At 38.5% G+C, this 12469-nt stretch overlaps 1 protein-coding gene across 1 annotated transcript; it reads right to left on the reverse strand.

Annotated features, from left to right (window-relative positions):
- Positions 1-5222: 5222 nt before the first annotated feature.
- Positions 5223-10605, reverse strand: cntf (ciliary neurotrophic factor). The gene is made up of 3 exons (XM_026302845.2): positions 10235-10605; positions 8429-8743; positions 5223-8336 (listed from the first exon to the last, which is right to left on the reverse strand). Exons 1-3 carry the CDS (start codon positions 10352-10354, stop codon positions 8166-8168), a joined length of 606 nt encoding a protein of 201 aa, XP_026158630.1. The 5' UTR covers positions 10355-10605; the 3' UTR covers positions 5223-8165.
- Positions 10606-12469: the final 1864 nt, after the last annotated feature.

Raw genomic sequence — 12469 nt, forward strand, 5'->3', positions numbered from 1 at the left:
ATAAAATCCCCGATTGGCTGGGAATGTGCAAATGAAATAAGCCATTGGAGCAACTGGTCAGGATGTTATGTGCTCTTACACAGTTCTCCCAGTTAATAATATGATGCTTTAAAATTATTTTTATCATTATTATGCCAAAAAGACAATAATGTGCCAATAATAGCACTTCTAATAGCATCCCATTAGGGATCTAATAATTTTAGCATTCACATCACTATTGTTTATTAATTTTAGTTGTGTGCTGTTAGAATAAGTACATGGTTGAACAACTAACCACATGTCAGTAATTAAGTGATGCTAAATGCTATTAGCACTTGTAGCTAATTGAATGTAATCTAATATACATACATTCCAGTTGACATGGAAAACATACAATGGATTTTGAAAAATTTAAAAATATGATTTGTGCTAGTGAGGCATAGATGGTATACAACTTTTTGCAAGCGTTTGCTATGAATAATCATAGCATGATCACAGAAGAAAGCAGACAACAGTAACACTTAGCCACTTACTGTTACTCTAACACGTTCTGTTGCAAAGCCTTGACTTCTGGACTAATTCACAACATACCTAGAACTATAATAAATGCAACTCTCTGTTGCATAACACTGTGTGTCATTCATGTGATTCGTTAGCAGTGATACCTATGTAATTGAAGAGAGGAGAATAGCTTTTCATGACAAAATATGTTTTTCAAAACAGAAATGAATCATGGCACCATATTGTTAACTTAATAAAACTAAAACTCAAATGAAACATTTTTTTTTACAAGTGCACAGACTTTTCTAAACAAATACCGCACACACATCACCATATTAACCTGCCAGAAACCTTCAGAGAGCAGAAGAGGTTTGAAATTACAGCATCTGAATAATTGCTTAAGTTAAATCTATTATTTAGTTGAAAAACTGCTTGAGAAAATAGCAATAATCGAAATAGCAAACAACAATACGTGGTACCAGTAAAATATTCCCAGAATTATTGTTGACATATTGTCCCGTCATTCTTCCCAGAGCCATTAGGCTGTTGTGCATCCAGATCACGAGGTTTTCAAATTGCATTCAGCAGTAATTTTAGGTGTTAATGTTATTAGTTTATTGTAGTGTTGCTAGCCTATAACTGACATAGCTAAAATGCCTTTCCAAACCCTACGGTATTCCACTAAAAGCAATTCATATGAAAATTAAGGAAAATAGGTGATTTCTTTTGACCTGAAATGTTCCATCTGATAGGTTAAGCAACTTTTCTTCTTCTGATATACAGGCCTGCTTTTTCTTTTGGAAATTTCAAAGATCTGAAAATACAGGGGGGGAAAGTTCATCACACAATTACTATTTTTAACAAATAACCACCACTAACACTTGGTTAAACCATGACCCAGTTCACCTGATACCGCAACCAATTAATGGAGGACATCACCAGTACAAAACATGAGCAACTAACATCCATGAAAAAAAGGAACAGTAGACACAAAAAGATCCTATTTCTATAAATAACATACAATCAATAAACCTAAAACTTTGCTGTTATAAGTGTTAATGGCAAGTGGAAAATAAAGATTGCACTCTGTGTAAGCCTGATAATATATGCAGCAGTTACCAATCACTCATTTTGGATCCTGGGTCAGTATTAGAAATATGTTGAGCACCGCTTTCTTCCAAACTTTAAAAACTAAGCATTGTGAATTTGCTTGGACTACTCGTCAACACGCCTATTTTCATTAAGCTTTTGTTTTGCATGGTTTTCAGAGAAAGGTTGTTTTATCTACAGTAGTAGACTCTGGCTTACTTGACTAGCTAACCAAATCAACTAATATCCAATTACTCCACAGCAGTAACAGTGTATTACAGGTCTGAGCTGTACTGCCTGGGCCATCATTGAACTGAAGCTAACACTGGTCATTTTGAACATATCAAAAGAAAAACACAGTTCAGGGAGAATTGCGGGAGAAGCTGCGCCTGTTAATCTGAACTGAGCAATGAACAATGAACAATACTTAAAAACCGGCCTTTGGCTGAACCTTGGCTGACTTGTCAACACCTGTTGAAGGCTTGTTGCATATTTTTAACAAGTCTTAAAACATTTACACATAGCAGTGAAGATCCTGATAGATGCTGAAGAATTTACACATCAAGAAACACAGGAATGATGCTCGCCTAAAATAAGTGAGAGAAAATGCATGGAGATCTGGGAGCTGGTGAATGAGTTTGGTTTAATTGTAATTCTGCTCTGTGTGTGCTCACACACTATCATGAAGACTTCATCACCCGCACCAATACCCCCAACATGTGTGTGTATTAACATACACACACACATGCAAATACGTACACACACATAAGCCCTCACTTTCAGATACAGCTACACAATCTTTACTGAAGACAAACATTCACATGCACATGCAAGCAGTGCACATTATACAGCAACAACGTCCTCACAAACTACACACAGCTGCGCACACACACACACACACACACACACACACACACACATACACACACACACACTTACACGACACACACATCCAGACACACACACCGCATTCATTTCCCTTTCATTCAGCACAGGCATATATTGTGCTGCTGTAACACACACTTACACACACACACACACACAGTTACACACACAGACACACACACACACACCAATTGCAGAGCTTGCTCCTAGCTCTCCCTACACACACCCCCCTCCCCCTCTATCTCTGTCAGACACACACACACATTTCGCACACACAAAATCACAAACACACACAAGTACACACATTCCCTCCTACGCAGGCGCACTTACACACACACACACACAAAACCAAACACACATTCCCTCTTTCCTTTCACACACACACACACACACACGTACACATCTCCCTCGTACACCCCTCCCCCACCCTTTCTCACACACACAAACACACACGTCCTCTCTTGCTCACTCTTCCTTGCTTGCTCATTCACTCTCTCACTCAGACACACACACACACACACGACTATACACACATTCCCTCTCTTGCTCTGCTTTTCTCACTCACTCACTCTCTCACACACACACAGACACACAGGAACACACACGTCTGCGCACACATTCACACACACACAAACACACACCCATACACACATTCTGTCTCCTGCTCACTCTCTCTCCCCTCCCTCTTTCTGTCTCTGTCTGTCTGTCTATCTCTCACACACACAGACACACACAGACACACACTTTCCTGCCCTCTCTCCCCTTCTCTTTTTTCATCTCTCTGTCTCTCTCAGACACACATACACACAAATGCGCATGCACACAGGATCATGCGCACAAGCACACAGAGACACACAAACACACACCCATTTTCTCTGTCTCTTTCTCTCTATGTAACACACATATTTTCTCTTCTGCTTGCTGCACACTCTCTCTCTTTTACACTCACTCACACACACACACACAGACACACAACCTCCCCCCTCTTCCACAGGCATCCTGGCTGCCACTCCTTCCCACAACTACCACACACACAAACAAAAAGATGCACACACACACATGCTCATATACATGAACACGTATAAACAAATACATGCACAAATAGACACACGCAGACACACACACACACCCTTTAAACACACACCCCACCCCTTTCACTCAAACACACACAAAACACACTGCCTTTTCTTACAGTTAAACATCCATACACACATATGCAATCTGAGCGCTAATATTCAAACTTCAAATATAAATGAAGGCATTTTATTTCACATTATTTTTGGCAACAAAAAGCATCATCCAGTCATCAACGTGTGTGAGCCAATTTGTTTTCCTGTCAGATATAAGGGACAACTGTAGTTATAGCCAAGATCAGTTTATTTCAACCTACCCTCAGAAATGCAGTGAATAATAAATAGCATTATGTTTGTTAGCGTAAGTTTTAACATCACTCAAAAGTTGCAGAAAACCTTAAAAGCCTGTACTTTGATTTCATATTCACAATACATCAACTAATTATGATTCAAAACAAATGATCTATTTCTTGTAAGATTGATGTGATCATTTTAGCCTTAAATGTGTGCCAGTTCCTGTATTAAACTCTCTATATAATTCAAAATAGTGCTTGAGTGCTAGTCTATGGTTACGTGGTTTTACATGTTGGCATCATGTTTTAAAAGGCTGAAATTTTTTACATTGACCCTAACTACATTGATCAACATTTCTGTAATTTTTTCTTCTCCACCACTAAAACTGGAATAAAACATTGCCGGTAAAGACAAACTCAAGATTACAGTGTTCTTACATGTGACAATTTTGAGAAGAGTTAGCCAAGGCAGTGGGAATAAAGTTTAGAGTGCTGTGCTTTGATCTCAGAGGATATTTGGAAACAGCAGGTTTGACTCACTAAAGAGATGTCTACAAGCTACTTTTGTAAAACTGGCAGATAATGCTGCAAAGCCAAAATTAGAGGACTGTATTTCTACACTGATAACAAGATAACAAGAGAGCTTAGCACGATGTTGCAGTAAACTATCTTTCACCTCAAAATTCTTAATTTACAACACAGTGGAGGTGAAACACTGAAAACGTCTTGACAAATAATGTTTAAGCGCAATTGTTTTGTTTTGTTGCAAAAAATACTTGAATATCAGTTTTTCCAGGTTTTAAAATATCTTTATTTGCTGTATTTTTACTCTTCAATGATAGTAAAATTAATCTTTATGTACCATTGATTGGACAAACCAAGCAATTGAAATGTGTCAACTTGGGCTCTGGGAAATAGTTTTGTTCACTATTTAGTGACAATTTACAGAACTGAAGGTAAAGAACATTATTCCCAAGATGAAGAAAATCCAAAGCATATACGTCAGTGATGTTTTCTTTTCTTTCTTTGAAATTCCCACACATCACCGCATTACTTTGGGTGTGCAAATCCTCTTTATTCCTGGCATTTTATAGTCAAAACAATTCGTCAATAAGAAAATGACTAATAACAAATAATCATGAAAATAATATTTAACTGAATTCAATACTACATTGCCTAGTCTTGCACCCCAGAGTCAGCATGATTCTCAACAGAGATCTGCTGTATTTTTAAAAGCCAAAGTGTCAGACAAATAAAATCCATTTCATGTCTGAAAGGGGTTTTAGTTAAAGCTCATGAGAAGATGGCTTTAATTTGAAACATCAAGGAAACATTTGAGCAATGAACAACAATACAAAACAAGTACGTCAGCCCAAAGATTAAATCTAGTTTTGGTGTCTTCTCTCTTGTGCACAGATACAGCAGATGCAGGATAGGAACTATTGCTGCTCAAACATAACCTCGAAAAATAAATAACAGTCATGGTGAAACATGTATCAATAAATTCATACATTTTGGTGAATGACATTCATTATGTAATGTGAAAATAACACCAGTGCTGTAATAAATCTAATGAATGTGGCTGTTTTCTACATTATAATTGCTGCTTATAGAGAGATGTGATTGTAACAGAATCTTCGCTTTGGGCGATTTGAGTATAACTAGCTCTTGAGAGGACACTCATAAAGAAATTGTAAAAGAATATATTGTAGAAAATAATCAGGCAGCGTTCAAAAAAACAATTACGTTTTCCAGAAATGTAACCAAAATGCTTTACGGCCATTTATCAATAAAAACAGGACAGACATGGTCAATTCATGACTGATAGATGACGTGCAGCTCAAGATCAGAAGGCTAGAATAGGAAGTGATTGGAACCTGTACCGACCCAGTTGTCCCATAAAGCTAATGTTCAGGCTCTGAGGCCGCATCCAGACCAGTAATAGCACTGCATCAAAGGCACACGTTTTTCATCATCCTCATTAATTCAGTGAGACCAATGCATTGCTTCAACGAGAGATAAAAATTGCCACTATCGTAATGTTACATAGTAAAATGCTATCACATACTTTGACTTTTATAAAAATGAGCGTGTTTTTGTGTCTGATAAGGATCTAGATTCATGGATATCTTATCCAAATAGGATTCCCTGGTTCGTATTTCATCCTCTCCTGCAGCAACATTAGTATTTCTTCAACCCGGTGTTATTTTTGGTGAAGTTCCTTGGTCTTTGACTGTTCTTGATCTGGGGCAAACCAGAGCAGCAAACCAACCAACTCAAAATAGAAAAAAGAGCTAGAAAATGCATTTGGATAAAAAAAATAAAGAAGATTTATGTGTTTGTGTGGTCTATCTGATAGTTCATCATCAGAGTAGAGCGCAAGTGGAGATAATACATCTCAAATCCATATACAGAACAACAGCTGCAACACCATTAAATAGTGCATTAACAGTATGTCACATTAAAAAGTACAGAGCCCCAATACACAATTAGATATTAGGGTTGTCTTTTGTGTGATATTGGTTTTTGCATTAATAACTTTTGTACAGTAGCTCTTATTTTATCATGGGTCAAATTTAATCTGGAAAATAATGCCTTCATGTTTTCCTTCAGTAACATTCAGTTTTTAAAAGGAAACAGGTTTGTTTATACTCCCAGTACACCTACCAACAGTTTATCAACAAATTCAAAATTCAAGTAGAAATCTGTAAGAACCACATCATCTTTTTTTTTGCTACATATTATAATATACAGGTGTTAAACTCCAGTTCTTGAGGGCCACTGTCCTGCTTGTTTTCAAACTATCCCTGCCCTACCCACTGCTGATTACCTCGATCAGCTGTGTTCAACCAATCAGAAGCTGCAAGGGTAGGGATAGCTGGAAAACAAGTAAGACAGTGACCCTTGAGGACTGGACTGGCTTGACGCCCCTGTTAAATGGATCTTATTGGTCATCTTATTGGATTCAGTCCCAGTTACACTGTCTTCTGTTTTTCATCATTAAGCACAATCTAAGTCTATGAATGATGTTAATTTAGTCAGTAGCACACCTCATGTTAGGCTGACAAACTCATACAAAATAAATAAATAAAATAATATAGTGTCTTGAAAGTTTTGTTCATATTGACCACCATGACGTAGAACATGATTTTTGTGTTCTTGCTGGGATGTTTAGTATCACCTCTGGGATGTTAGACATAGAATCCACTGAAGTTTTAGCAAGAACAGTGAATTTTAGCCTATTTCTATTCACTTGTTTTTTTGTTATTTTTAAACAGTTAAAATCAGTATCACAAATAAATTACATTAGATTAGGAAATTAGGATTCTTGTGATAATTTTCTTTCATCACTTACAGTAAGTTTTCCAGACTTCTAAAAACACTCTACATCAACTACACTCACTGTTTATGTGCCCATCCCGATGTGCACCACACTTGTTCCCTCCTAAGTCCTGTTACATAGTTGTATATGACTCCAATGTTTATAAAGTGCAATAAAAACTTAAGAAAACTTACAAAGAATTACTGAGAAAAATCAGGAAAAAAAGAGAAAAGAATCGATGTAATAGCACAATGTAAACCCTAGAGGGTGCTGTTACATATGTATTGAACATCCTCTGTTAATAATCTATATGGAATGATTTATAGCCACAGTGCTGAAAACTACATATATCAAAGCTCCAGTCTGGTGATGTCATGAATTCAAATGTCCTCATTTTCATCAGAATGAGCCGCTCTGTCAACTGCAAAGGACCCTGGTAGTATATCTTAAACAACAATAACCCTATCAAAGTGGAAAGAGTTATGCATTCATGTGGAAAACTGTTGATACGTGTTAGCCACTACCTCATGAAAAAAGTAACAATGATTTGTGTCTTCAGGTTGGTGTTAATCATATTTCATGTTATCTTGTCATGTTCCTTGATACCAAATGTGAAAAAAAAAAGCAAGAAAGAAAGAAATAAAGAAAGAACGTCTACATCTTAACTCTGAATTCCTGTTAGGAGTTCATTTTGCAATGTAAACAGTAAATATATTGTACTAGAATCTAACACACTTAAAATAAACTTGCTTCAACAAATGTTGTTGTGTTGTGTTAGGTTAACTATGATAAGCCTCTGAACAGGTGGCTTCATGCCCTAAAAATAACCCAACCCACACATCTCCGTGTCAGTAGGACTCTGTCTCTCTTGACTCTCTCTACCAGTCAGCTTTTCAACATGGCTCATCTGCTCATCCCTTTCAACTCCTGACCCTGTCTTACCTCTCTCTCTTGTCTAACCTGTTCTTACTCTCTCATTGTTCCGCTTCACCCGCACATACACACACTTCTCACATCTCAATCTCATCTCCGAGTGCTTCTTGTGCTCCTGACTCGCGTGGTCCTCACTCGCTCCTTAACTATCACCGAGGGAAGGTCTTGCAAGGTGGTGATGGCCATCTTGGTCCAGTAGTCCACCTCTTTGAAGATTCGGTAAACCCAAATCTTGAGGTCAAACAAATTCGGACCGTCTAACTGCCAATAAGAAGGGGAGAATTCATGAAGTTCTGCCTTAATTTCAGCACTTTTACCATTATCATAACACCTCTGATGACATCAACACCTACCTCCAACCCCTCTGAGTTAGGAGTCAGGACCGCCATGCCATCCACAGCTTTTAGTAGTTCTCCGGTGTTGATTAACAGAAGCGAGAGTCTTTCCTTCACCATCTTCTTCTGTGTCTCATACTCACCCCTATTCTCACTGCCCAGATCCTGTTCCTCTCTGGCGATAGCTCTCTCCAACAAGCTGCGGCACTGCAGCAGAGCGGAGTGGAGACACCAGAGCTTGTCCTTGGTGTCCGACTGGGAAGAAGGAGAAGGGATGGACACCAGACGACTATCAGCTATCGTGATGTCTTCAGTCAAACTCTCCTGCGTTTTCTTGAGGAGAACAACAGACAAACAAAAAAAAAGTGAGACCTGGGAAAACGTGCTATAAAAAGTAAGCAAAGGAGAAGTTGGAAAATGAAGTTAACACTCAGAGGACTGAGGAATAATTCTATTTCAGACAAATGATCATTCCTTTAACGTTAGTATAAAACTCATGCTGCATCATTTACTTTCAAGTAACTGCACACAACAAGGATAGCACCTCTGAGCTATATTATGACACATATGACTTTATGATTTGGCTGATGATGGGTCAATTCACAAAGCATGGTGGTAGCTGACATCAGCATTAGTACTTGACTGAGATGAATTCCAGAGGCCCTTTTGTGACATTATACTGAGGCGTTAATGTTGAACCCTGTGTATGCTCTGGGAGTCGAGGAGGAAGTTAATGTTTACTCCAAAGGAAATGTGATTAGGGTAGTTATGGATACCACAGGAAGCAATAGTGTATCCAGAAACAATATATTTTGTGGATTATTGGAAATTACAACATGGTAAGCTCTAAAACTGATTAAAAAGCCATCAAACAGATGTAAATAAGTGTTTTCATCTGGATGTGCATGAAAGTTATTACTTTGTGGTGTGTGCACTGGAACAGATCTGGTGCTCTGGGGCTACAGCAGTATTTCCCAAAAAAATCAAAAGTATGTCCGCAAAGTCAGTGGAAAGTATGCATACAAAACAGTGTCAGGAAGACAGAAATTAAAGAGGGCATGACAGATAGAAGGAGGAATAAAGGGTCGAAATGACGTTATATGCCAGGCCGCTCCCTTGCTCTAAGGGAGGCATGAAAGGAAGGCTGAAGCAGAGAGCTGGAAGGAAACCAAAAAATTCTGATAACTGGTAGCTCTAACACCTGTAGGCAAAAAGACGCAGGTTTGTGGAAAAGAGATGAAGGCTTTGTGCCCAGGCAATAAAGAGCTTGTGCCAGAAAACGCCCACTCCTGTCATTCCAACTGAGTTCATCCCCCTCCACTCTGCATTCCTACCCCCTGCTGTCCAACACATAATTTCTCTTTCACACCCATACACACACTCTTCCTCTCTCTTATCTTGCTTCTACATGCATCCCGATCATCTTTCTTGCTCTCTCTTTCACACACTCAGACACTCACACACACACACACACACACACACACTTTGTCCATGTAGCCTACTTTTTCCAAAAACACAGGCACATACACACACAAAGTTATAGGCATACAAGCAAAGGGAACACTCATAACACACACAGAGACACACACATTCAAAAGGAAAATCTATTAATTTTCCATTTTAACCTTGGCCTATATTTCTCTCACTCCCTTAACCAACCACACACATGCGTGCGCGCGCGCGCACGCACGCACACACACACACACGCACACACACACACAGACACACACACACACACACACTTGCTCTCAGTCTTCAGTTGTGAACCCATATTATGATCTGCTGGCAGGTTGCAGCCAGTGGGAAAAGATAAGTTCTACTCACATAAAGTTCCAGGAGGATGGAGCACTCATGGTGCAGCTGCTCGGCTATGGCTGCAGCCCGGGCCACCGTGGTCCTGCTCAGATCCGAGCCGTTTCTGTCTCTAGTCAACCTGTCTGCCATTTGACCTTCGGCTGCTTCTCAAGGGAAGATACAGCCCTAATATCTACCCCTGCACGCTTGATTCCCGGTCATGGTTCATTTAAGCCTGCTCTACCGTTTCCCTTAGCTGAAACTCAGTCATCGGTGTTCATCCGAGCCAGATCGCTTCTGCTGTCTAAGTTGTCGGTAAAACGAGTTTCCCTGTTTGTCTGATCTTGTCTGCTTACTGGTAGTTACTTGGGATACGTTACGGTGTTGGTGGCCAACTCTCCGCCCTTTCCCCCGGGAACCTGATGCTTGGCAGGAGGGGTTTAAGGGGACGAGCAGGGGCGGAGAGCCACGGAGGGAGAGGACTTATTCATGAGGAGCTTATCTGGTTTACTGGTAGTGACAAAAGCAAAGATGGTCTAAATTTAAGTGGGATGAAGCCTGGGCTATTTCAAACTGCGTCAGTGTGTGCATGTGCCTCCCTTTTGACCCAAAGGTAAATAACATGGCATTAAAACCACAAGGTCCTGTAGGGATGAAACTATACCAGTACTAGAAAGGCTGGAGTACACCTATTCTCATCGTATGATCATTATCAGCAGTTTCAAATGCACGATCTTTGCTTTTAATGGAGGATTTTTACAGTGTGATATTGCTACACAATAAACTTTATTGTGCCACATCATAAACAAACCACAAGGACCCGTAAAGGACTATGATGGTTTGCCTCAATATATTCACTTCATTAAAATAACTCTCAATGTTAATGTCAGGGCAGTGCAGTAAAGAAATGGATTTTAAAGACCTTTCCCACTGGCACCCATTTTTACTCATTAAAGCAGAAAGAGCACAGGTCTGACTGAAGATATTACTGCTTTGTTCCATTTACACAGCCAGGAAGTGAGACAGACAAACATGTATGGAATGCAGACGCTATAAAAGTTTGACTATTAGTTAAATCTGTGTTTGACAAGTCAACATACTTTTTGAACATCTTTGGAACTGGATCCCAAATAATTCAGGATAACTTTATGACTAGTTTAGAATACTAGACTAGAGCATGAAAATTGCACGGTAACAGCTGTGGGCTTACACAAGGCACACATAAATATCCCATAAATAATTTAGCAAAACATTTTTAGCAAAGGCTGTTTAAAATAATGAAACGCTGTTGCATTTTTTATCGGTTCTGCAGTGTTAAATTTCACATAGTGCAACAATTTAAGCATTATATCTAACAATCACAATACTGTATAGGCAAGAGAGAGTGGTATTTCTGAAGGGAAAGTGCTCAAAGAATTACATTTATGTAGATACTTTAATTTTAACTTCAGTGGTTGAGTCACATTAACTACAGTTGATCTGGATGTTGGAAAATATTTGTTAATTTTGAACCTGAGGGTCTAAGGATAAATTGTGTCATATGTACACATTGTAAAGTCATTTGAGGAAAATTTTTAAGGCAAATTTGTTTTTGTACATTATATGCAGACTATGACAATACATTACAAACAATAAGGAATCTAATCTTTCTAATGCATGAGAAGAAGCAAAGTGCTTGAAATACAAACATCATAACAAACTCATACAAGAACATATTTAACCGTGCACTGTACAGATATTACGTTTATTTTAAAAATGTATTGATTTCAATGAGAGGTAAATTCAACCCCTGCACCTAAAAGACATTACAAACTCAAGCCTTTCTTTAAATGTTCACTGTATTATTTTTATTCCAAAATTCCTCAATCATAAAAAGAGAGGAACTGACTTTACAAGATGCCCAACTGCATTTTTTCTTTCATTTTTCTTTAAATTTGTTAAATAAAAAGTCATTTTGTCTTGACATTTAAAGAAAAGCACACTGTTGAAAGTTTGTTTATGGCAGGGAGTGTATTTAGGCTACTTTTTTTCACTTAAGAAATCAATCATTATTCAAAATATATCATTTGTGCAGGGGTGGCATATAGCTGAAACGTATAAACAAATGCTTAAAATATTTTGTAAATGTTTGTTGTGTTAAATGTTCGAATGATGAATAATCTGTGATTACAGTATTCCCACATGCTTAATGAAAAACAGGCTGTACTTTAAAACTAATGGCTGAATGTTGCGGGGGGCTTGCAATACCACCCCGGTGCTGCAGGT

This window comes from Mastacembelus armatus, chromosome 1 (genome assembly GCF_900324485.2).
Source record: "Mastacembelus armatus chromosome 1, fMasArm1.2, whole genome shotgun sequence".
In the NCBI taxonomy this organism is placed as follows: domain Eukaryota; kingdom Metazoa; phylum Chordata; class Actinopteri; order Synbranchiformes; family Mastacembelidae; genus Mastacembelus; species Mastacembelus armatus.

Bases quoted from the DNA above. Each gene is read 5' to 3' on its own strand.
- cntf (XM_026302845.2), bottom strand. From the start codon at position 10,354: ATGGCAGACAGGTTGACTAGAGACAGAAACGGCTCGGATCTGAGCAGG. The intron at 8,744-10,234 runs GTGAGTAGAACT...GTTCTCCTCAAG, and splicing joins CCATCCTCCTGGAACTTTAT to AAAACGCAGGAGAGTTTGAC. The intron at 8,337-8,428 runs GTAGGTGTTGAT...TCTTATTGGCAG, and splicing joins CTAACTCAGAGGGGTTGGAG to TTAGACGGTCCGAATTTGTT.